Here is a 27,221-nt window from a genome sequence, read left to right as displayed (position 1 = left end):
ACAGCGTTCACGTTGGTCGTGTTTCGAAATATAGTGATTTGAAGGCGATTTTCACCAAAACCCCGAATATCAGAACAGTGAGAGGTGTGCTAATGAGCTAATGATCATTAGTGAATTTAGTGAATCAGTGAAAGTATTATGAACTGTTAGTAATTGATAATCATCAACCGTAAACGCGAACACATTTCAAAAGGCCTTAAAATAATTCGACAGCCTACTGCGTTTGAAACCGTAGCTAACATAAAGTGCCGCGCGTGCGTTTGTGTAGGTGCTGCCACCACAAAGTACGCACGCACACGCGCACAGTGCCCGTGTTTGTAAGCCTAGCAAGCCAAGTGGTACCAACTGTGAATGATTCTCGCGTCGTCATCATTTGGTCGTCGACCGTGAACGGGTCAGTTTCGTGCGTCGTTTGTCGTTTTATCTGATACCAAGTGCGAGAGAGAAAACGAAGAGAATATATACATCAAAAAGAGAGTGCAAAGAGAGAATGAACCAGTTCTCGGAAAAAGAAGACAGCCACAAAGGGAAAGAAGAGTGAAGACCTCAGCATAAAAGTTGTTCGTTACGCGCGCTCGATTTCGTGCACTTCATCAACCTTTCGGTTGCCGTGAAAGTGTGTGCGTGTGTGTGTATGCGCGCCTGTTTTCGACAACTGGTATTTGGCTGCAAAGAGCGCGAATGATCCCGACTGAATGTGGATGGCTGTGTTGGTGAAATAAGTGTTTTACGGTGTTATTGAAATTGGGGTTGCTGCGCTGAGTGATTACTTTTATTTTGTTTTGGAAAAGAAGCGACGAAGAAGTGAAACGGAAATTTGATTTTGTGATGGAGAAATAAGTGCAAGGGGAAATTTTGAAATAGTAAAAAACGTGAAATTCCTGCAGTGCGTGTTCACTTGGATTATTTTTAACGGTTGGATTACGCTGATGATTGGATAAGTCGTTATTTTGGATTACGCGCACTGGATTACACACCATGGATACCGAAGGATTATTTTGAATATCACACCAACTGTCACCCGTGTTTATCGCCAGGATATTGTTGACTGCTATGCGGAATAACAGAATGACAATGACTGGTGAGGTAGCGAAGATGACCAAGACAACCACGGTTGTCAACGGTCCGGAATCACCTTACAAGCCGAGCCAGATTCTTCTCAGCTCGGTCAATCCCTGCATCACGTGTAACCTATGCAAAGGATACCTCATCGACGCAACTACTATCGTAGAATGTCTTCACTCATGTTAGTATCAAATTTCCTTCGTACAAACATTCCTGAATCCCGTCAGCATGGGTCCTTGTCCAAGACATCCTGCCGACACGACTATTTATTTGTGTGTTCCCTTTCAAGGATCAATTCCTCTGTCTTGTATATATTTCTACGCTCTCCTGATGTTTCCAGGCTTTTATGTTTTATTCTCTCATGCTGCCTAGGGAGGCAAACAGAATAACAATAACCTCTTTTCCAGCGAGCCTTAACGAGAGTCCCTAACGACAAGAAGGGATAGAATTATAATAATTCTTATTTCGGCAAAACTCTAGTAGACCTTTTTTTTAACTAGCGAGTCGGGCCTTATTGCCAAATCGCAATGTTTGCGAGGGGACACAGCTCGGTTTTTGCAAGCACGAAATTTTCTCGACGCGCGCGGTGTGTGTTATCTTGCATCATTTATCATGCTTCCCTCGGGCGCTTCTGCCATCCTCAAACGAATTTATTATGGATGAATAATTTGATTTGCTTATTAGCGCTGAGAAGTTTCTGCTCCCTCTTCACCCACGAGGAGCACTCAAGGAAGAAGGGGTGGAAGGCTGTAGATACATAACGCAATGTATCTGGGACAAGGACTCGCCAAACAATGCTGAAGTTGAAAACAGCCTACATCATCATCATTATCGTCATCGTCGTCATCATTCTTATTAATGTTTGTCTTTCTTATGTTTTTTTTCCTCTCCGTATTTTTCCAGTTTGCCATAGCTGCATTATGAAACATTTGCGGACCGAGCAATACTGTCCTCAGTGCGAGATGATGATAAACAAAGCAAAACCGAACATCAAGTAAGTAGTGCTCTCAGTCTGTCTCTTTCACTCGCATGCAATATTCGTTATCCCTCGTGTGCAGAGATGCCAGCTTTACGGAAATATATTTAATTTTTGCAGAAACATGGATTTGTAGATAAAACTTACCGAATTTTGAAAACTTACTATTTACAGAATATGTTGTTTCACTTGCATTTTTCTTCACTGATAGTACTGTATAAAATGTTGTTGATTTTTGAAAAACACTTGATCTGAATTTCAAAATGGTTCAAAAATCTGCAACACATATAACATACAAATCAAAGAATTGCTATGGAATCAAATAAGTCGTTTTTGACCCGATCTGTCCGATTTTGTTTGTATCTTTGAAAAGCGTCAGCCACCCAATTATTATGTGAGTGATGATGGGTGATTCCGATTGCGACTAATTTTTTTTAAAGGCATTACCAAAATCATGTTTCTTATCGATTATCACCAAGGTTCTCGAAACCTACGAAAAGAGCTGAAAAAATGCATTAGAATCGGTCCTTGGAAAAGTTGTTCCTTATAAACAACTTTTGCGATCAATCAAATTGTTACACACAAAATCGTATCGAGTGCACATTGCTGGGATCCAGAATAGGTTAAGAAAAAACCCCGATTTTTTTTCGGAAGTTTGTGAATAGCAGACGAAAGAACAGTGAAATTCCGGAGGCGAGAAATTATGGTGGCCGACCTTCGGCTAGTAGACAGGAAACGACTACCCGAGTATCATAGACTCATCGAACGGCAGAACCGCTGACTTGGTGGATTTATCGCATCATGAAGTTATACAAGGTTTGTCGGATCTAGACTAGGGCATGTCAGTAGAATAAGATAGGGTCCCCGCAAAATCTCTAACAGATCTCAAGGATGAACTTGTTGAACCCCTGATTGCTCTGTGCTTTTGATTCATTTTGTTACGCCGAAACTTTTTAAGCGTCTTGCTTACTCCCATCTTTACGAACACATTATCGACCCTGTTTAAACAATACAGCAAGGAACTTCAGTTCTTTCGAACCTGTTAATTCACACAGCTCTACAAACTATCTATTCCTAACAGATAGCATAAATCGCATGATAGCTGATTTCGGCATTAAAGGAATAATATTCGAATGGATTAAGAGTTACAGTAGAACTCAGATTATCCGCAGAATAGTCTGGCAAGATCACCGCGTGTAATGAAAACCGCGAATAACGCAATAAACGAATAAAAACGAGGTGCAAACACAAAAAAAAATATATATTTCAGTAACAAAATTATATTTTATCAATACAGAAATAATTAAACTATTTTTATGGTCGTGGACACCATAGAACATATCATGTGAAAGCCATGACCAAAACAAAAGAGCACGTTCTACTGTATTTAGAGAGAAAAAGTAATGTGGAAGCGCACAACAACACATCTGGGGTTGTGATCCAACCCATCTGGGGTTAATTTTTTTTGTCGTGGATTTGGATAAATTGGCATAATTTATGACTAACGCAATAGTGTTCATATACACATAAAAATTCAAATAAAAAAATAAAAATTGTAAAAATTCTCCTTCCCGTAAAAGATATCGATGACTACAATCTTATTCAACAATATTCGATCAATTTCTGAAGATTCACCCACAATACGGTGGGAAAACCCTAGAAAATGTACAGAAAAGTTACTGATGTTTGTGCCGAGAAATTAAGAATGGAGAGGAGAACGTTTGTCAGCATGGAGTAGGGTGCCAATAAATGTATGGCCGTATGAAAAAATCGCCCCTTAAATTTCAAAAAGTTACCCTATACAAAATGTTCACCACCTCGAAAAAACACCCTATGCCGAATTTCAGCTCAATCGGAGGGAGAGTGGCGCAAAGCAGTCAAAGTTTGAGTTTTTTGAAAATCGGAAAATCACCCAAGGGGGGTGTAAGGGAAATCGGGCTTTTTCGAAAAATAAAAAAAATTAATGCCAAATGTCTTAAAATTGCAAAAATTGACATTCTGGGTTTTTTTTTCGGAGTATGAACCGAAAAGTATGGTTTTGGGTGCCAACAAAAATAGTTATCTCGATTTTTCATTCGGAACTTGCTACGAAATGTTGATTTGCACGATAATATACCCTATGCAAAATATTAGCTTATTCGAACTTCTGTTTTCAAAAAACTCAACTCAGACGTTAAAATTTGAGTTTTTTGAAAACAGAAAAATCACCTCTGCCTATCAATGTTATCCGGGTTTTTTATTCGTTTGTCGAGTATCATCATTTTTTAAGTAATCATTTTTATTGGACTAATTTTACCACTTTTCCGCTCTATTCTGTTTCAAAATTTTGGTTGATGAAAGTGTAGTTCTTAAAAAATTAAACAAAATTGAAACCATATTCTTCTCACATTTAGAAAAATCTAGCCAAAATTGACTACGGAGCAATCATTCCACGCCAGATTACCAGTTTATCTCGGAAACGGATAGTCTTCATACATTTTTTCCTAATTGTTAATGCAGATTTGCATGTATAATCTATGTTTTATATTATTTTTCTTAAACGATTCGCGTTATTTTTAAAAATTATATTCATTTTGGTGAGTACGAGATGATGACACTGCCCAACTTTGGTATTTTAAAATAGTATTCTAATGAAAGTATATAGTTTTTGGGCATACAAATTTTTTTTTATATAAATTAAAATTTATGATCAAGTTTTTGCACAGTGTATTCAAAATTTCATTTTTCTTAGAAAGTTCATTGATTGTTCAACCACTTTATCGAACACCATATTTTTGTCAAATGTTCAAAACAATTTTTAGTTGGACTTGTTACATTTCTACGAAATTTCTATTTTTTTTAGCTTTTAAGCGCCGCCATGCTTCATTCCGTCTTTTCATAAATTTCCAGCAAACAGTCCTATATAGCAGAGCAGAGGTTTTTTTTTCACTAATACTCGTGTTTAACTCTCTCGGTCGTTTGTCTACTCTCAGTCTCCACAGCAAAGAATCATACTAAATGCTGCATTCAAGCATGTAATAGGCAAACTAACGCAAAATGTAAACGATTGGTGGGATGTCTGGATTTTGCTCTTGAACTGAGAAAATAATGCAAATAAAGAAAAAGCTTAAAAATGAATCACGTTTATTCTACTTCCGGACACTCCAAGATAGTTCTCATATGCAGGAACTGTGAATTTATCAACTTGATTCAGCCATTGTCAATATTTATATAGTTTTCACATCTGAAAGAGGGAAAAAAATAATATGTTATATCTGAAATTGCGCAGTATTTTATTTCCACAAAACTAATCACAATCAAATATTCTTTGTGATTATAACATTGTAATTTATGTAATTTTATCTATTGAACCTGATCACGAAATACTACGGAGCCTTCATGAATAATAGAAAACGGAACTCGGTTTCAACGAAAGATTGTCAGTGTGGATAAATGAAGAAGATCTCTTTCAAGGAAAATTAATCCGATCAAAAAGAGTTAAAGCTACTCTGCAGAGAAGCTTTTAGTCGGTTTGATTTACGCAAAATACGAATTTTTATTTGATATATTCCAAGATTCACGCGAAAACAAATCTGGCACCTCTGATGCGCAATAATTGTGCCTATCTCTCCTGTGTTTGGGAGGCTCACACCCATACAACTGCTGTCACCGTTAGCGCGTAACCGTAAACATAAATTTGTCATGACAATATGTGCGTGGCACCCTCAAAGAGAGGAGCTATCTCTTCCAATAGATGAGCAGGAGGAGGAGAAGGAGGAGGATGGACTGCACCATGTGGCGCACCGCATGTCGAAATAACTCGCATCTTGTTGACATTGACAGTGTAATTAAACAATTGCGCGACATGATGGACAAACAGAACTCTTAGCAAAACATTTTATTGCCGCGGACACTACATTACAAACATTACAAACAAACGTGTTAGATCTCGTTTGACCGCGCTCATAACGTCGTTCCCTAATCATTGCGAAGAAGCATGACAGACGGAGATGAAAGAAGGATCTAAGAAAAGAAAAAATCCAAAATACCGGGAAATTCAGCTCGAAACAATGTGCGCTCCTTCGTTCGAGTATCTTCCCGAAAAACCCAGAGACACACGGTACACGTTTGCGTATGTGTATGTGCATGTGTTTGTATTTACGCGCGCTGCTGCTGCTGCGTATACCTTTCCGAAGTCACGGGAGCTATCAGCAGCAGCAACAAGCATCAGATCATCATAGTCATGCCAGTCATCGGAGCGTGATTCTTTCGTCCGTCTTGTGTGCTCTAAAAGTGCCGGGCACTAATACTTGCAGAGTTCCATTGCCGGTACCGGTGCTGCTATCGTAACCACCGCCACCGCCGCCACCACCTTCAGCTCACAACAGCTGATTCGATTGGGTTGTTGGAATAGCAGCGGATCCTGTGTGTGGTATCATCTCGGCATCATCAGCATCGTTGTCGTCGGCTTTGACGTCGGCGAGAAGCCCACGGGAAAAGAGTAGGCCTAAGGGAACGGAAACTGAGCCGAAATCGAGAATAGAAACACGATTCGCTGTGAGGAGGCGATGATGTATTATGGGCTTCCTTAGTCGGTGAAAGGGCGCTAGAAATAGAAATATATATGGTAGCCGAAAGGGATGGGATAAGTTAATTGTCGCCTCGTCGCTTTTATTGCTTTCAATATTTCATTATTACCTGGAAGAGGAAGAAAAGATTATCTGGAGAGAGACGTTGACGGGTGGTGTTATGGTTTTGACGGATATATTGATTATGGCGGGTGTTTGTTCAAAATTGCCGCGGGATGAAGCGATAGCTGACAAAACACGCAGCTGGGAGGCTACAGAGAATCTAGTTTCTAGATTTTCCCACTTCAGTCACCATTCATCTTTTGGAAAAATCCAATTGAGTTCAAAATCTTCTCGAGCCACACTCAATTGATCTGCGAATTGTTGCTGAGTTGTAGTGTCAACTTCAATCAGTGCTTTCAACGCCCCGTTTTAATTTTTTTACCGAGATCTTCGTCTTTTCGTTTCTTGCGTCAAGAAACAAATTTTTCATTGAACCACCCAAATCGATTTACCAAGAGAGCGCATATTGGCCGCAAACTTCAACAAACATTCGATGCGACCCTGCAGAAGTTTCCATCAAAATATAGAATCTATTTGCAACTCTGGAATAAGAACGATATAAAACGTTTCATCTTGAGACTAACCACTCTCGAGATGGAAAGTGTATTTCAAATGTTATTTTTGTGTTCCACCATACTTTAATCAGACAGCAGGATTTCGAGTTGTGGTTTTTCGAATGAGGAAGATGAAGTAGATTTTGAGATAATTTGTTCGTATAACTTTCGAAAAGGCTAAACACAATTCTCAAAAGTTTTTGTCGTTTCACATAAATTTGCGAAATACGTTTTTTTTTCAAATCCCATGTTTTGTTCTCGCGTTATCTTAAATTTAGTATCATTTACAGACAATTGTAGCCGTCATGTTGTTACGTTATGGAGGAGGATGATATCCCCGAAGCCTTGCATACACATAGCTCCATTACTTTTTGAGGTGTTTCTTCCCTTCTCTCGTTTTATTCTCTGCATCAGCATCAATCAGCTGAGTAGGTGCACAATCTTTCGAAGTCTTCCCTTTCTACACAAATGGCAAAATTTCCCTATGAATAAGCAGAATCAGAGGATGTAATTGGAATTTCTAAGTTCGATAATAATTAGAAATGTTTTATCAATCGTATATTCTTCCTCAAATTGCAGAAAAAACAGTGTGGCAACGGTTGACTCTCTTGATTGGAGATCTGAGAGGAGGAATATGATTTTTTTTAGTGATTTTTAAATGTATCTCAAATTCTAATAACAGAGATCGAACAGTGTCTGGAGAGAGCGACGAGCATTCTTTGTTCTATTCCATTACGATTATGTTCGAATGTTGTACTTTGTAACAAAATACAAAGTACACGAGTCTTCTCGAATTTGCTACTCAAGATACAATCAAGTCGTGTTAATCGGCATCGAAATCCATCTAAAAATATCGCAGGAAAGACTATGTTGAAAGGGTAGAGTGTCTCTAGTAATATTGAGTGCCATCTGAGAAGAAGACGAAAATAAACGTTCGAATGTTCCTCTTTCCCAAATCGGTTTTTACTAGAATAGCTGATCGTTCCGTTTTAATATACAAGATATGACCAAACTGAAGCTATCCTTAGATAAGTTTTTCAATCATTCATCGACGGTTATGCTCAAGTCAACGTCCCTGTATCATATTATGTAAAAGAATCGCTTCTCCCTTTCAATCATAGGAAGTTAATTCAAACATGATGATAATTTTTTAAGAAATTTTGATTTGAAATTGAAGGTATATGAAGAGTTTCAGTGACAAACAGCATGATTTTGTTAAAAATAAGAGAGCCTCGCGAAGGTGTCCGTCTATGTCAACTTCTTGTAGATTTAACAGTTCGGCTGAAAAGTTCATAAGGTTGACATCTAGAAGGCGCCTCTTGCAAAAATCTACTTGACTATTACAAAGCACCATCATTCAATGGATACGTGTCAAAATTTAACAGTAATCGTTCGATTGTTTCGTGAGTTTTTCCACAATAACAAAAGTTGCTTCACTTTCAATGCACTCTGGTCCAGGAGGTGCATTTAAGTGGAAATTAGCATCTAGAGCTCGACAGTGATTCTCTAGACAAAAACTGTCTTCGACAAAGTTGTTACATATAATAGAGCGCTCAGTTTTATGTTATCAAAAATAGGGTGACCAAAATTTTCGATGAAATGAAAAATCTAACTTTCTTATCTCTATATTTAGAGGTAAACATAGTTCAACAATATTGTAGCCCTGGTTATTTTAAGTAGCTTTGTGGAACAATATTTCTTTCTATCTCTTCAAATAACCGATATAGCGCTTTTTCTCAAGGTTGAGTTAGGGTTACCATGAAAAAAAAGGTTTTTTTGCTCTAACTTTTATATGTAAAATTCTACATCAAAACTGTCTTTGAATGATCTTTAGAGCTTTCCAATCCACGCATTTTACGGTGCATAACTTGTATGTATCTTAATTCTACTCAAAGTTATTGATGTTTTTTCCCCGAAAACACGACCTTTTCATTTGCTAGTTGTTCTTTTTGGGGCAAACATAATAAAAAATGATTGATGGCATTTTAAAGAGCACATTTGATTCTACATAAGGTGTAACTTCCAAAAGAGTGTTATTTTTTGTATTTGAGTAAATTAAATTTGAAATTATGAGTTTTTGCATATAAATGAACAAGTTGCAATTTTTAAATGCATATAGTAAGCGTAAACTTTAAAGCAGCATCACTTCAGTTCAGTCTTATAGCCACTCAACATGGAGGTTCAAAGAAGACACATTGTTGATTTCCTTTTTACGGTGTACGAAATATAGAAGACGTTATACAATTATTACGAGAAAAATTTCTGACTATTTTCTTTTTCTACAATAAAATATATTTATTGTATAAAAAGAAAAACGGGGACCGACAAATTATCAAATGCTTCCTGAATAGAAACCGTATGAAGAACAACTCGGGGCTCGACGTGTTATTTTTTAGTAATATATTGACATATTTTACTGGCGATGAGTTGATTGATGACATTATTTTACCAAACTTTTGTTGTTCCTATTGTTTTATTCAAATTTATTTTTATAATCTTCCTTATGTACATATTAACATGTTTTGGTTGTTATAATGGAAATTAAATTCATAGTAATAAATAAAAATCATACAAATAAAAAAACTACAAAATCAAATGCTTAGCTCTAGTTATGTAAAATGCGTGGATTGGAAAGCTCTAAAGATCATTCAAAGACAGTTTTGATGTAGAATTTTACATATAAAAGTTAGAGCAAAAAAACCTTTTTTTTCATGGTAACCCTAACTCAACCTAGAAAAAAAGCGTTATATCGGTTATTTGAAGAGATAGAAAGAAATATTGTTCCACAAAGTTACTTAAAATAACCAGAGCTACAATATTGTCAAACTATGTTTACCTCTATCTATAAAGATAAGAAAGTTAGATTTTTTATTTCATCGTAAATTTTGGTCACCCTATTTTTGATAACATAAAAATGAGCGCTCTGTTATATGTAACAACTTTGTCGGAGACAGTTTTTGTCTAGAAAATCACTGTCGAGCTCTAGATGCTAATTTCCACTTAAATGCACCTCCTGGACCATAGTGCAATGGTGTAAGTGAAGCCTTCAATATATATTGCTATGTGATCAATACGGCTACTGCTGGTGTCGCGACCCGGACGAGATCAAAGGAAAACACGCAATTTAATTTCCAACACTTCATTTAAATTTAAACAAAACTTTCAAGTTCCAAAACAACAAACATCTCTTAACACTAAAAACACTAAATCCATTCAAATCAGCATTTCCAGACCAGAATTCGCTCTTGGAAAAGAATAATAATTAGTGCATATACATATCTGTTTATTAATCGACACTCACCGTTTCATTGGGAATCAAACATAAAACAGTATTTGTACAACACATAATAAACAACACTAGCATTGAAGACAACACAAAACGATAATCACAACATGTAAACAATAGCATCCCAATTGTCACGGAACAGGGAACGCATGGAAAAGAACCCGCTATACAAAGCGTATTGTTTATAGCGAATATTCGAGAAGGAACCCGACCAAGGAATCAATCGCAATTCTACGCTATTCAGATGATTATGGGACCAATCATATAAATAGGGCACGAAATGTTAAAAACAGTTCAGTCGCAATAAACATAAACAGTATAGATCAAGCGCATTTGACTATATTCGATCTCATTTCTTCAATAACCATCGGGTAGCCAGTCTACTCTTCATCAATCTGGAACTCTGCTCAGAAACTATCTGGGCAGAGACAGCTGGTGTGTTTGATCCAAAATTATCAGATAATTATCTGTAGTGTTCTGGATTACCAGATCGAGTGTAAGGCCTGTGTTTCCACTTCCGATTATGCAAACTCTGGCATTGATCCGAAAAAGGTACTATTAGTACATAAATGTACAATTTTCCAGTAATGCGAGTCCAGTGAACCGTTCCCAATTACTTTAAACGACGTAACAACGAACCACATCATAACTGTGGCAGATCATTACTCGATACTTCATACAGCCTTATCCTCGATCTAAACAAAATAATTATCATTTGATACTGATTGTATATTCATTTTAGAAACACTGCTTACTGGTGTCCCTGTTAGAGAAATATCCACTTATTTGTTAGTAAGCTAATCGTAGGAAATGTGGCTTTACGCTATTCGATGCCGGAATGCATTATTACGCATTATGTGTACACATTTTTGTCGAAAGATATCGGATATTTACTCAAGAGATATCATATCATTCCTTCCAACTCAATCCTATGGAGAGGTTGAGTAAAACAATGAATGCATGTATTCGGACTTATCTCGATCGAAAGATATTCGTTTAGATACCCGTTCATTTGGGATACAATATAGCTAAAGCATACTCGGCACTCAGCAACCCGGTCTTTACCATATTACTTTCTTTTCGGTCAGGAACTAGTTAGTTCCGGGACGATCTATCTGGAATTCGGATTCAGAAATACTTACAATGCATAAAGGGCTCAAAACGAGCCTAAAATTGATTCCCTTATTCGGGATTCAGCATGCGAAAACCTGAAGAGAACAGTGTGTGAACTATTATAATCACACACTGTTTTCTTCAGGTGCGATCGAAACGCAGCATGCTGTATTATAATCCAGATCAAAATGTGTTAAACGAAAAAATTCGTCATTCCTCACCAAAACAATCTCTCTATTCAAATCTCTAAGCTGGAGATTCGAAGAGATATTTGCAAAAGTAGAGTTTTGGAGACGGAGATTTTCAGATATAGAGATTTATAAAGCTAAATATTTGTAGAGATAGAGATTTGAAGAGATGGAGATTTGAAGCGATACGGATTTGTAGAGATAGAGACTTGTAGACATAGAAATTTGTAAAAATATAGATTTGTAGAGATAGGGATTTGTTGAGATAGAGATTTTTAGGAATAGATATTTGTAGATATAGAGATTTGTAGAAATAGAGAATTGTAGAGATAGTGGATTGTGGGGTTTGAGATTTGTTGAGATAGATATTTGTAAAAATAGATAATGTTTTAGAGGCGGAAATTTTCAGAGATAGAGATTTATAAAGCTAGATATTTGTAGTTATAGAGATTTGGAGATATAGGGTTTTGTAGGGATAGAGATTTGAAGAGATAGAGATTTGTAGAAATAAAGATTTGTATAGATAGAGATTTATAGAAATAGAGATTTGCAGAGACAGACATTTGTTGAGATAAAGATTTGCTGATTTGAATATTTGTAGAGATAGAGATTTGTAGAAAATGAGTTTTGTAGAAATATCGAATTGTATAGAGAGAGTTATGTAGAGGTGGATATTTGTAAAGATAGAAATTCCCATTTCCATAGTATCTGGAACATAAAATCAAGCTATTTCGAAGGGTTCATTAGTTTTATTTTTAACTAGCTGACCAGCCGAACTTCGTCCCGCCCGAAATAGATTTTTAGATATGAATACTTTTGCACGTTTACTTCTATGAAACCGTTCGTGGGTTCAATCGCAGAACTTCACTGATAGATCTTTCAGTTGGCCTTCTACAATTTTGCTTTTACTATTATTCATTATAACATTTTGTTTTCAAAGCGCGTTATTCCATCTGCGAATCCAATGCCATTTCCGCTTCACTCCAACGGAAACCGAATCTTAATTCTGCAGACGCGAAATCCAGTTGGTCTAACAAAAATGTCATTGTAAAACATATGAGAATTTGTTCTCGAACTTTCCCTCAAGATTTAAAATAAATTGAAAAAGTTTCTCACCGTTACCTCAATCTACGGACAGAGACAAATACAACAAAATAAAGACAGCTCTAATCGGAATCCTTTTGTGGGTTTTGTGCTTACCAACACATTTGGCCTTCCATTTTTATTGATATAAAAGAGAAGATACAAGAGTGCGGTATTTCGCCATGATGTACTTTCAAAACATATGGGAATTCAATTTTCCGTATTTTTGGTTTCCGAAAATTTTCCGATTTTTCTCTCCGTAACATTGATCTACGGGCAAAAACGGAAATAACAAAATTAAGACGGCTCAAATCGGACGATTCCTCCCTCGGATTTTGCGCTTACCAACACATTTGCTTTCGCTCGCTTCGTAACTATCGGAAATCAAGGAGATTTTGACACTGCAATATTGTGTGTATGTTCTGAAATATACATATAGAGAATCGATTAAATCGTGAAACTAGCCATTTGTGATCGGCGGCAAAGATCGAGCATAATTTGTATCAATTGATCGTATATCGCCAAAACATTTGGGACTCTAAAGGATCTTTACAGAAGACATAAATCACTCGATGGTGTTTTAGAAAGTCTCGAGGAGATTCCTTTTAACAAAATAAATGAATGCTCTTGAATTGATAAATCCGATTACCTGAGAATACTCCCTTCATATGCGATTTCTAAGTTTTGTTTTTCTGTGATTTCCTTGCGAAAGTAACTTGTAAACGAATCGGATTCGCTGTTCAATCATTCATAGTCATTTAAAATGCGCCAAAATTGTGCATCAGTTCTCTCGGTGACCATCCCCAGAGGAGACAAAAAATAACCTATTTTCCCCGACACTTTCGAAATGCGGTCAAGCAACAGCTCTTCTCCGAGCTGACGACGAATGCTTCACGGTGAGCCTATCCGGTGTTGCAGCGAGGCGTGAGAGCGAGATGCCAAGGGGATGAGGCGAACACGGGAGACAGAGTCAGCAGAAATGGGTTCCCATCCCGCCAAGCCATCCCGTCAGAGATATATGTGAACATTCTGCACAGATGTGTCGAAAAATCAATAAAGAGGGGAAAATTGTGCCGTTTTTCTTTCGGTAGTCAGTTTCTCGTCACTGCCGTTTTGTGTGCTATTCGACGATTGTGGAGCGGCATTCGGAACGCGCTGCATTTAGACGCGGCTATTGGGCGAGCAGGATATGCGTCAATGTGTTGCCTGTCGGTTCGCTATCGCAAGAATATCTTATTTCCTCCTAAACGGCTGATGACGGTGATCATCCACCAAAGTGCGCGCGCTAGTTTTTCGAACTGGTAAAGGTATTCAAAAGTATGCGGCGTAAAATTTTCCGGCACCGATCATTAGCATTAAAATGCGCGTGTGAAACAAAAATGCATGACATCGATGCCCCGGAATGACGACGAAATAGTGGAGGAATGGGAAGAACAAACCGCTGCGAGAGAAGTGATGGATGGAAACACAAGGCAAAAAAAAGGCATCGAAACAGCGTGAGAGGTGGTAAAGTCGTAAACAATACATTACGGTATATAGGCCCGGGTCGGCTTCGTAGAGCCGCAGCAGCAGCAGTGGTCTAGTTTCCCTCCTTTTCAAAACGTAATTAACATTCGAGCAGCGGTTCAAACTTGTGCGCTTAATGCGCTACGGCAGCAGTGGTATGGAATGGAGAGAATGAGAAGTAATTATAATTTTTCTACACGTTTGAGCCCAGGACAACATATGTCCCGCGCACGCTACTATAAATAATTTGAGCGCTGCTACCACTTGTTTCGTGTGTTTATCTTGCAACGAATTATTTATTTTATATAGAGAGGGACCACGAAGGATAACATTGTTGTTAGAATTTTGAAAAGGCAATCAAAAATTGGAAAAAATATCTAATTTCATCAATTCACTTTCCAGACGCGACGCTACGCTGCAAGCCATCGTCTACAAGCTGGTCCCAAGTCTGTACGAAGAGGAACTGCACCGCAAGCGGGCCTTCTACCGGCAGCATCCGGAGAAGGCGGCGCTTGCGACACCGGAGCAACGGGGTGAAGACACCGAGCACCTCATCTTCAGCCCTAGCGAGAAAATCCCGCTATCCTTGGAATACGCCGAAAAGTAAGTTAATCATGCTATCAAGAATCAATTGTCGCCTCATTAATTTCCTAGCATATCTCTCCCTGGGGTGAAATATCCGCAGTCGGCTCTGCGGCTCTCCGATAGACGGAGACGACGGAGAAGATGCCTTTGCACATCCCCATCACCACCATCGTGGCACTCTTTCGTTCGAATAAATTACGCCGATAATTTATTTCCACTCCGCTCAATTCGTTCGTTAAAAGTTTCCGCTCCCGATAATTATCCCCTTCTTCCGCTTTCGTTCGTTCCGTAGGTTCCGCCATTCGTGCGATTCGAAGTGTGTCTAGTGATGTCCGACTTTTGGAATTAATCGTTCATCAACTAATCGAATATTTTTCAGCTGTTTATTTTTTGAATATTATCAATTGTATAGCAATTTTCTACCGTTATTACTTGTTATTACAGGGCGGACTCGATTATATCGGGTTTCTTCCACTGTGTATAATCGAATAAAAATAAAATTTATTCGTTTTTTTTATGCACATACTAGCTGACCCGGCAAACTTCGTCCCGCCCAAAATTTGTTTGTTGTTATCAATACCTTCAAACATTCACGTTTTCTTACTATGAGCAAGTTCATGGGTCCAATCGCAGAACTGTTCATTGATTGATCTTCTATTCGACACCGTTGAATTTACCTTTTACTATAAAATTCCTAGTATTCCTAACAAAACTCATCATTATAATATCAGATTACTTTCAGACACAATTCTCGTTCAAGATTTTTCAACCACTTTCAAATACTATCACGAAAGCCTCCGCCGGTCCCAAAAACCCCTACATACCAATTTTCATGTTGATCGGTTCAGTAGTTTCCGAGTCCATAAGAATCAGACAGACAGACAGACAGACAGACAGAAATCCATTTTTATATATATATATATATATATATATATATATATATATATATATATATATATATATATATATATATATATATATATATATATAGATTTTTTGTTTTTTTGAATATACAAGATTAATTTAATTTTTGATTCATCCCCTTAAAGTCAGAAAACACCTTTATCACATGAATAAAATTAATTTATTCAGAATCTCTCAGGAGATGATAAACAATCATATTTGATGAAAAACCCCTCTACGCATATGTTTGAATTTCATCAATGACAGAGTTATAGAACTTGTTTTGTTTCGGACTTTCGGAGTGTTGCCTTAAACTGGCCATACATTAAAAAGTATGCTACGGAAGACAATTCTGTTGCTTCCATTCCAAAGATGAGATAATTTAGTACAGGATATAATAGTGGAACATCTAAATTGGTGGATTTAAGTAACATTTTGGAAGTGAAAGCTTTAAAGTTTGTAATTCTCAATGTGTTGTTATTAATTTTATCCTAAAATTCAGATTAAACTTGATTGTTTCTATCAATTTGATTAAAGATCTCGAACCGCTCTACAATTTGTTCTTTGACATCCAACTTCTATCTTTCTTAATTTTACTGCAATATCGATATAAACAATTCCTGGCGAAAATTCAAGCAAAATAGTCAAAAATAAAGATGTTTACCCCACTGTACATATAACAGTTCCCTTTTTTCATGAAATAAGTCAAATTTGAACTGAAAAAAAAAATTCAAACTGTATATAATCGAGTCCGAAATTGTATATAATCGAGTTCGACCTGTGCTTGTATTGGTTCGAAATTATTCGAGTTACTAGTGATGCTGCGATTTCTGTTCGCATAACATTTACATTTTAGTTAAATACGCATTTTTGATAACAATCCGCGGTGCGGATTATCCGCTGAAGCGAGTTCTATAGCAATTCTATAGAGCTTTCCGAAGTTTGCCAGAGAGTTATGCTTTTGATCTTTTTTTTTAGCATGACTTTCACATTTTCTGTCTTGTGGTCGTCTGGTACACGACCATGCAGAGTATTGACAAAACATGATGAAATATCTTTTTTTAGCGTTGGCACTTTATTTTGAGCCCTCTATTGCGTTTTCTGCGATTTTCGTTATCCGAGGTGACGATGTCAAACTATTCCGTGGATAATCGGGGTTCTACTGTATTTATACAGTGATACACATGATATTCAATCCTTTTGAACTTGGTCGTCCTGGATAGAACCGGAAGGTCTTAATTATGCGTCCGTGTTCGGGAACACATATACCGTTTATCAAAAATGCAAGAGTGTGAAAAAGTACTCACAGTTTGCATATAGGGTACCTCGCAAATTGTTGAAGACATTCCAAATGTTGAACACTCTGAGAAGTTCTAGTTAGAAATCAATTTCAATTGTTGTTTTCCAAACATTATCATCAAAAACATCTGCGTTTGAAAGTTACAAATGTTATGTTGACCTATTGATAACATTTACATAACCCTTATCTTTGAAAAATGCGATTGAAAATATTGTGTAATCAATGATCATTTGGCACTGCAATTTTCAAAAAATAGAAATAAGAAAGTGTGTCCTCAAAATAAGCTTTAGAATAAAAAAGGAATATTTCACTGTCACTATTTTTCAACAACGCCCGATAGAATGTTTTAACTTCTTTTACTTAACTTTTAATTAACGATAACACTTCTTCAGTCATCCGGAGTCCTGTTAAACTAAAATATTATATGAATAATAAATTTTTGGATTTTGTAATTTTTCATCTCATATTCCATTTGTCGAACACTCTCATAACCTCAAATTGTTTTTTTCCATTAGAAGGGGAGCCAGAATATTTTTTAAGTACATGATATAACGATTTTGTTATGTGTGCTAGTGTAAATAAAACTGCAGTTGAAATTTAGTTATGTGCAAATCAACAAAAAGAAATATACCGAAAACAACAATCCGATGTAACTGAAACGTCCACTTTTGTAAACAATTTAATATGTGTGACCATACACAATTTTGAATATGAGACTATACTCATTTTTGTTTTACATATTGCTTGGAAATTGTTGAAAATTGAAAAACTTCGAAGGGAATAATGAAACAAAATGATATTCAATATACCCATATCTGGCATCCCTGTTTTCGTCATTAGGTTTTTTTTACATAATCGGTTTGTCTCACGCAAGGCGGGTATATTATACTAGGTAAGGTCTTTTTGTCACTAAGTTCGTTAGTGGAGAGGTATATGAAAAGAGTACGGAAGAAAGCAGAAGGAAAATTATTTACCTGAAGCAGGGTTGCCAACTATAATTTGAAAAAATCAGGGAGAATGAAAATAAAAATCAGGATAAATCAGGATAGCTCATATTGGGTTGTCCGAAAAGTTTATATCGATTTTTGGGGAAACAAAAAACATCATTTTCAATCGAAGCGGAAATTTAATTTTATATCCATAATTCTATATCTTCCTTCCTTCGGGCGAAGACCGGATATGTAAAAGAATTAATAAGCATGGTATAAATCTTCGCATAAGCGGAAATGCTAGTGTTTCGCCTGACTTTTTGAACGTTTATATTTTTTCCGAAAAACCTACAGCATCACTACAGAGATTTGCAGAGAAATCAATATTCAAATTTCCACTGAACTCATCATCCATGCTTTGAAATAAATCTTTACTGAACAAATGAGGAAAGCATATCAGCAGAGGAAGACTTTTTTTTAGAATTTTCCCTAATTTTAATGATATTTAGTACGGCTATAGATATATTCACCATAGTCCCATCTTTTAAGTTTATTCAACATTGAATCAGACGAACAAATTACATAAAAAATCTTTTCATATTGACTGTGGATTCAAAAGTATTCTCTTGAGTAAGTTTACACTCTGAAACGTATTCCTACATTAATAACACTGGGGATACATCTACATACACATTATTCTCAAAAAAGCAATGTTGTTCCTCAAACTTAATTTCGTTGTAATTTCATAAATTCGTTAAACAATCTGGTTTATTGAAATTTTCTAGCAATGTTTTGGGAAGCCACGAAACAATTGAGGGTAGAGATAAAAAAGTTAAATACAAAGTTTACCTTAATGTATGATATTTACAAGTGCAAGCCGGAGAACTATCATGATAGAAAACTTTGGCATGGAAACCAGTATAAAGGGTGTGTCACATCAAATTACATCACGGAAAAAACGCTGTAGAAATTCGCCCAGTAGACCGATCCTTTTGAAAATTTAAGACAGTAAAATAAAAACTATTAAACAACTTTTGGCATTTTCTTTTTATTCATACTTCGAGCCCAAGCCCGTATGCTTGCACCTTCCTCTTTACCCCGTCCATAAGGTTCTGTACAACGTCAGGTTGTAGTTTTTTTTAACAGAAATCCATTTTCTCTTGAAGGCCGCCTCCGATTTGACAACTTTTGGGTTCTTCCGGAGGGCCTGCTTCATAATCGCCCAATATTTCTCTATTGGACGAGGCTCCGGCGCGTTGGGCGGGTTCATTTCCTTTGGCACGAAGGTGACCCCGTTGGCTTCGTACCACTCCAACACGTCCTTTGAATAGTGGCACGAAGGGAGATCCGGCCAGAAGATGGTCGGGCCCGCGTGCTGCTTCAATAGTGGTAGTAAGCGCTTCTGTAGGCACTCGTTAAGGTAAACCTGCCCGTTTACCGTGCCGGTCATCACAAAGGGGCCGCTCCGCTTTCCGCAAGAGCAGATCGCTTGCCACACCATGTACTTTTTGGCAAACTTGGATAGTTTTTGCTTGCGAATCTCCTCCGGAACGCTGAATTTGTCCTCTGCGGAGAAGAACAACAGGCCCGGCACCTGACGAAAGTCCGCTTTGACGTAGGTTTCGTCGTCCATTACCAGGCAATGCGGCTTCGTCAGCATTTCAGTGTACAGCTTCCGGGCTCGCGTCTTCCCCACCATGTTTTGCCTTTCGCCGCGGTTAGGAGCCTTCTGAACCTTGTATGTACGCAGGCCCTCCCGCTGCTTGGTCCGCTGGACGAATGAACTTGACAAATTCAGCTTATTGGCGACATCCCGGACCGAACTTCTCGGATCACGTCTAAACTGCTTAACTACGCGCTTGTGATCTTTTTCACTGACGGAGCATCCATTTTTGCCGTTCTTCACCTTCCGGTCGATGGTTAGATTCTCGAAGTATCGTTTTAGTACTCTGCTGACCGTGGATTGGACGATTCCCAGCATCTTACCGATGTCCCGATGTGACAACTCCGGATTCTCGAAATGAGTGCATAGGATTAATTCACGACGCTCTTTTTCGTTCGACGACATTTTTTCAAATTTACGACAGTGAAGCATGGCCAACGTGATCTATACACTCTTATCTGATTATAAGCGACAGCTGAAGATATAATTCCTAAAAATTAAATTTCTACAGCGTTTTTTCCGTGATGCAATTTGATGTGACACACGCCTTAGTCTCACGAACGAATGTTGTTGAGGTAAGAAACTAACTGTTCAACATCTAGCGAGGATCGTTCAACATTTGGTTGAATGGATGGATATGTGTTCAACATTTGGGTGCCAGAACATCATTGAAAAAATATTTTTTCTTGAACAATGCAAATGGTCCAATATAATAAAAATAACAAGAAATGACGCTTAATGATTGCTAGCAAGTGATGCTGGGGAGTTTTCATTAATTTCATGTGTTATCACGAAGAAATCAAGAATATATGAACATACCCAGCTTAAGCGTTCAACATTTGGCGAGTTACCCTATCTGCTGAGGATTTCCTCATGTACTTTGATTTCAGTCCAGTCTAGCGGCAGAAAAGAAATGGGATTAGGAGAGAAGAGCATTGTGCTTAGGCGAGTATATGTCATCAATCTCCAGTCACATCGCAATCAAGAGCTGTAGAGTTGGAGAAAAAATCCCGACTCCGACTCTGACGCCGACTCCCCACAATTATTGGTGCCGACTCCGACTCCTGCTGGAAAAAAAAATTTAATAATTCAAAATCAGGCACGACTCCATAGCCCTGGATTTCCGTGTGGGCGCCAGTTTATATACAGATTTGTGTGATTTAAATAGTCTGTTTTAAGCTATTGAAACAAGTTTTCGTGTCGATAATTGACATATGCTCTTGGACATTTTATCTTCCGAATGAAATTATTATTATACCACTCCTTCCAGCCGACAAAGAGGTATTACGGTCAAAATCTTGCATTTCAAGTGTGACACTCTGGTTTTCGAAATTTTGAACTTACACCCGGCACAGAAATGAAAGACGTAGTCCTACCTCCAAAACCTCTTTGCTTTTCAGACGGGAAAACGACCGAATGCCAAAAAATCAATTTGTGACCACACAATATTTCTTGACGCTCCATATAATTTTAAGACATTTGGCACTTTTTCAACTCCGATTTCATGTTCTCCCCCCTCGGGTGATTTTTCGATTTTCAAGAAACTCAAGTTTTGACGTCTGCGGCACTAATAATTGAAGTCCGATTGAGGTTAAAATTTAGCATAGAGTATTGTATCGTGCAAATCAACATTTCCCGTGTGAAAAATATGTTTTGGCTCGTACTCAAAAATAAAGTACCAGAGAGACTTTTCATGCATTTTGAATACATTTGACAGCGATTTTTTCCTCGATTTTCATGCATTCTTCAAGCAAACCGTTGACAAAAGACATGCAGATAAAAATGTTATGATGAGGTTGAATGAGACATCACTATTTCGTGAACTTAAAGTAATCAAAACAAATATCAAAAAATGAAATTACAGTGGTCGTATGGGTTTTTTTCTCTGAATTTTGGATCGATTAATCCACGCAAATTGTTCGTTCGTTCCGATTAATGGTTGCGTAGAAATCGTTCGATTATTGTTTTTCGTAGTTAGTATTAATCGATCAATCGAATGATTATCGGACATCGATAAGAGTGTCCATCGTCATCGTCGTCGTAGTCCCCTTCAAGATGTGATATTAATTTTCGCTCTTTTCGATTGTTTTCCCCCTTCGTCTTGTTTCTCACAGGGAGCTCGCCAAGAACAATAAAGAATTCGAGCGGCCGAAATTTCTCCGCTGCGTGGCAATCTGCCCAATCGCCACTCTGAAGAAGTTCATCATCCGCAAGTACTGCATTCCGACACATCTTTACTACGTGGAAATCATGTACAAGGTGCAAACGATCACCCTCCCGGATCATTACACCCTGATGGATGTAGCGTACATCTACACCTGGAAAAAGGCAAGTAGCAGTTTTGTTGGAGAAGCTCTCCGTTTTCCTCCACCGTGTGTTTGGCTCTGAACAAGTTTTCTAACAATTCGATTTTCTATCTGTCTTCTCCATTCCATCCCATCCGAAACGCAGGATGCAGAGATGAAGTTCTTCTATCGCATTCGTACCCACGAGATGAAATCGGTGGAGCTGCCGGAGGTGCCTCTGCGGAGATCTCCGAGTATCACCACCAGCACTGGGCGCAGCAGCAGTTCGCTGGCGCTCATCAAAGAAGAGGACACCGACAGCAAGGAGGCGCATGATGTGGTGGAACTTATCAAGCCGAGTGACATCAAGCGGGAAGAGCCAAGTTTGATTGAATGCGAGGGGGGCAAAGCGTGCACCGGTGATGCACCGGCTTCCGAAACGACGCCGACAGTGGCAATCCCCGCGGCGGAAGAAGGCACACACACAATCGCCACCAGCGCTAAGAGTGCGACGCCTGTGCGAGGTGAGGGTGCTGGTGGGAATGATTCCTCCCCGGTTGATGTGAAGCCGAACGTGGCGATGCTTGGGAATCAGCCCCAGCAGCAGCATGGTTCACAGATTCGTGGTAACGGTGGTGAGGGGAAAGAAGCTAGCATTAGTGGAAACAATAGTGCAGTCGAACAGCCGAAAGTCAAGAAGAATGAATCGATCAAGTTGAAAATTGAAATGAACAAAAACACTTACGTTAGCATCCTGCAGAGTCCCCAATCGGATGCTAGCAGCAAGCACAAGTCGGACAAAGTGGATAAAGTGAAGAAGAAGAAGTCGGAAGATAAGGACAAGAGTGTGAATAAGATAAAGTCAACCAGTGATCTCAAGATTAAGATAGAGAAAGTAAAAGACGGACTAGTCAGTGTTAAGAAAGTGGGCAAAAGCAGCAAGAAAGTGCCGTACAAAGTAGAACTCAACAGTGTCAGTGAGTGTTCGAAAAAGAAGAATAAAACGACGAACAACGAGGTGGTGGAAAGTAAGAAAGCGAAGAAAGACGCTCATAAACTTGAGAAAATTGCGAAGAAAGCGAAATCTCCGAAACGAAATCCAGATTTTGATAAAGTGCAACCCTCGATTGTGTTGAAAATTGACCAGAGAAGTCCTGAACTCTCGACATCTACCCTGAAGATAGTGTCACCATTGGCTTCATCGTCGCCCAAGCACAAACCAGAACTGTCTCTGGAAGATGAGAAATCGCAGTTTTTGAACTCTTTCGAGTTGACCCCAATCAAGGCTGTTCAGGGCAACGGCTCACGATCTCCTTCGACTTCCCCTCGGTCAAACTCATCATCTCCTCCGAATTCATTGGCGCAAATGAACACCGCTCAGGGCGGTGAGGGTAAACAGGGAAAACGAAAGGCTAAGGAGCCCGCATCTGGTCGTAGTTTAGTGAAGAAACAAAAACTTTCGGACGACGAAATGAAAGCGTTGGTCGAAAGAACTGTTCAGGAGAATATTAAGTCCACCTCGGAACAAATTTCGTCGTCTGCAGCTTCACTGAAGGTTGTGAAACAGGAGCTTGAAAGTCCACCGCCATCTACCAATGGCAACCTGTCTCAGTCGCAACCCTTGTCTGTTAAAGCGGAATCCGCGCTCAAGGATCCTACGAAACAGGAGCCAAAGCCGGAGTCTTTCGACTTCAAAGCACCCATTGTTCTACCTCCACCGGTAGTGTCAACTTCGAATATCCCGGCCCCGAAACCGGCCCAACCAGTGATGATTGCCCCGAAGCCTTCAGTTGAACCAAACAAGCGTCCAATCGTGCCTTCGTTCCAGAAGCCTATGCAGCCAGCGAAGAAACTACCTCCACTGCTTCCGAAGGAAGTCGACCATGCAAGGAATAACCGACAGAAACATTCGCTTCCCCGGGGAGGACCCCAATCGAACCCGACCTTCAACATGTCTCACAATAAGGATACCGAGATCAGCCAAATCAAGCCGGAAGATGCATCGAAGAAAAACATCAAAGTCTACGGTCCGTCTTCCTCGGACAACGATAACTTTGCCGTGCCAGCTGCGCTGTCTTCAACGTCAAAGCCGAAGCCAAACAAGAATCGACCTGTGAACTATTTGAACTATGCTCTGATGAACACCAACAAAGCCCCAGCTGGATCCCGCACCCCAATTCCTTCGTACTCAAACTCCCCCAGCTATTCCCCGGACTCGCCACAGTACAACCCCAACTTCAACATTTCCACCAAGCAGTACAAATACGCCAATCCGATGGCATACGCAAACTTCCTCAAGAACATGGCAAGCGAACGTAAAACCAGCAACACGTCACCCCCATCGCTTGCGACAGCGGCGGCGGCGGCAACGGTGGAAAAGAAGCCGGAAGTCACGAAGGAGAAAAAGCGGCCCTGTCCCAGTCCCGAAAACAAGCAGGAGCCTCCGGAGAAACAACCCAAACTCCAATCCCTCCTCAATCAGATCAACATCCCCCAGTCGCTCTCCATCACCCTGGCGACGGAGGAGGACGAAGCTGCCCGGGAGAAGGCCCGCAAAACCTTGCCAGACGATGATAAGAATTACATTGAAATCCTAAAGCTGCCGGAAATTTCCATCACCGAAGCGGATCGAAGCACACCCCCGAAAACGGTGGCCAACACTCAGGAAGCGGCGACCCAGAAGCAGCCAAGCGCGGCCAAGAGCCCAAGTTTGGCCAAAGCGGACAGCAAACCTAAACCCGATTCGTCAGCGAAAAAATCCAGTCTCGAGGCGATGGACAAAAACGCCGCATCTTTCCATCAGAAATTCGTCCAGTTCAGTTCGGTGGAGAAGGAAAAACAGCCCCAGAAGCAGAACAAAAATGGCAACAAGCCAGAAAAGCAGCAGCAACATTCCCCCGTGTTCGCCTCGCCATCCTCTTCCTCGCCGAATGGCGGCAGCGGCACATTTAAACTCCCGAATGCAACCGTCCTGAGCAATGGCATTGTGAAGCTCAACTCTTACCCTGAGCTGGATCTCATAAACAAGAACAGCGTTGTTGGGCAAAACCCAAGGCCTGTTGTTCCTTCACCCCCCAAGGCGGCAACCGGCGGCGGCTCCAAACACATTCCGATTGCGCCGAAACCAACGGGAACGTACTTCCCGCCCACGGGCACTCCGACCGCACTGATCTCCAACCGTAAAAGTATGTCCCCACCTGTGCCCCGCTCGGCCGGTTCCCCCGGTCAGCCCAAAGCCATGACACCGCCAATGGTGTCCTCCGCTCTACCACAACCTTCACCGCACAACGCACTCACTGCTATGGGACCAATGTTCGGTCTGCAAATGAAACCGGAAAGTTCCGCCGGATACAGCAACTATCATCAGCCCAAGAAAGCGGCGGCGGAACCAAAGCCGAAGAAAGCGGCTCAAAAATCCACGAAGAACAGCAACGCGCTAGATCTTTCGACCCCGACGTTGGCCCTGCCACCAGCAGCGTCACCATCAGCATCAGCAATGACGGCGGCGGACAGTTCCAAGGATGCGATGAATATGCTAATGATGAACAACAACCTGAGCAACGCTCAGAAAGCCATTTTCCTCAATGAAATGGCCAAACTGAACAACAGCGGCATGATGGTGCCCCAAATGGGGTTACACCCGCTGCTGATCCCCTACTATCTGCAGCACTGGAGCCGAATGACCAAAGCCGCCGGCAGCGAGAGCATGGAGAAATGAGATTTGCTGAAAACCGTTTCGCCGCGGTGCGGTGACGGACACCCTCTCGGGGGGAGACGTTTGTGATAAATATTCCATAGGCATATGATAGGTTTAAGCCGGGGGTCCAAACCATCGTGTTCGTTAATGTCATTTGACGAATGTATTCGGGGAAAATCAAAACCTCATTTCGTCGCGAGAGATGAGGAAGAGCACATGATTAGGGCAGAAAGACTAAACACACTTCATGATGTATACGCTTATACGTTTTTGTTGATTATATTTTGATGTTTTATATGTGTGTGTGTGATGGTTTTGTAAATATGTGTACAGCGGTGAGAAAGTTTGTGTGTGCGACAAAAAGGTGCTGTCGAAAGGCACGGGTATGAAACATCTAGCACAAGTGGTGCTGCAGCTGAAAGGAACTGAAATTTTGTAAGATAAATACGAATGAACGAGAGAATGAGAGAAGTGAAGTTTGAAGAGATTTGTTTTTTTTTCTTCCTGCTTTTTCATTAACGTTGAGTTAATTCTCCCCATTTCACATCTTCTCGTCACTTTTTTTTCCATTCATGCTTTTTTCCGTTCGCTCGGCAATAATCTCACACGTACGAAGAGAGCATTATTTATCGTTTGTTTACGGCGCTGCCGCCCAAAGTCGTGCATTCTCGTCTGTTGGAGAAAATTACGAAGGAAAATATGAGCGAGTCACCTTCGGGCTTCGACATCGCCAAGAGCTTTGTTAGCGTTTCGTTTCACATTCTCCGTTTTTGGCGGATTGCAGCCAGCAGAGTAGGCTCAGAGTAGGCAACTGTGAGTTTTTGAAGCTTGAAGATTAGGGCCGGAGGAATGAGTAACGGACAAGGAAGGCCCGAGCGAAAGTTAAAGATAAGGACGAGTTTGCTGTGTTCCGCCGGTCGTTTTTAAAGCAGTTGATGATGTACAATAAGAATTGTATTATATTATCTTTAGGTTTAGTTGTAATTGTGTGATTCAATCGTCGTAACGGAGATGTTAATTGAGCACTTAGACGTAAAATCGTTGTTGCAACCACACTAAAGTCTGTTGATTCTGGCATTATGTTATATTTATTTTTGTTTTTACTCATTACGTTACGTATTCGTTTTGCAGAAATCTTCGATAGGGACTCAATTATAATATAATTTATATCGCAGATGAGGAAATAAGTCAGAAGAAGAAAGAAACTATATTTAACTGTACATATATGCATATATCTGAAAACAATTTGAAAATAATAAAAGAACTGTGAATCGAATGTTTATGTCGAGCAATTCAATTGTGTCATCCGAAATTCCTGAACATGATTTCATTACTAGTATGTCCTTCTCGATGTTTGTTTGTTCGCTTCGTCACATTGGTAAGTATGGGAATCGAAATAAAATTTGACTCATTTGGGAATTATTCAATACATGCTCTCACATTAGAGCCATTCCTCGCCAAATTAGCTGGAAAAATCC

At 39.5% G+C, this 27,221-nt stretch overlaps 1 protein-coding gene across 1 annotated transcript; it reads left to right on the top strand.

Annotated features, from left to right (window-relative positions):
* LOC129768715 (polycomb group protein Psc) lies at window positions 1–27,007 on the top strand. The gene is made up of 5 exons (XM_055770532.1): window positions 1–1,246; window positions 1,969–2,059; window positions 14,784–14,984; window positions 21,876–22,089; window positions 22,213–27,007. The coding sequence occupies exons 1-5, from the start codon at window positions 1,054–1,056 to the stop codon at window positions 25,762–25,764; spliced, it is 4,251 nt and encodes a 1,416-aa protein (XP_055626507.1). The 5' UTR covers window positions 1–1,053; the 3' UTR covers window positions 25,765–27,007.
* The last annotated feature ends 214 nt before the right edge of the window (window positions 27,008–27,221 follow it).

The sequence above is a fragment of the Toxorhynchites rutilus genome, chromosome 2 (genome assembly GCF_029784135.1).
Source record: "Toxorhynchites rutilus septentrionalis strain SRP chromosome 2, ASM2978413v1, whole genome shotgun sequence".
NCBI lineage: Eukaryota > Metazoa > Arthropoda > Insecta > Diptera > Culicidae > Toxorhynchites > Toxorhynchites rutilus.
The sequence above is the reverse complement of the archived record's forward strand: the minus strand, read 5'-3'. Positions and strand labels throughout refer to the sequence as shown.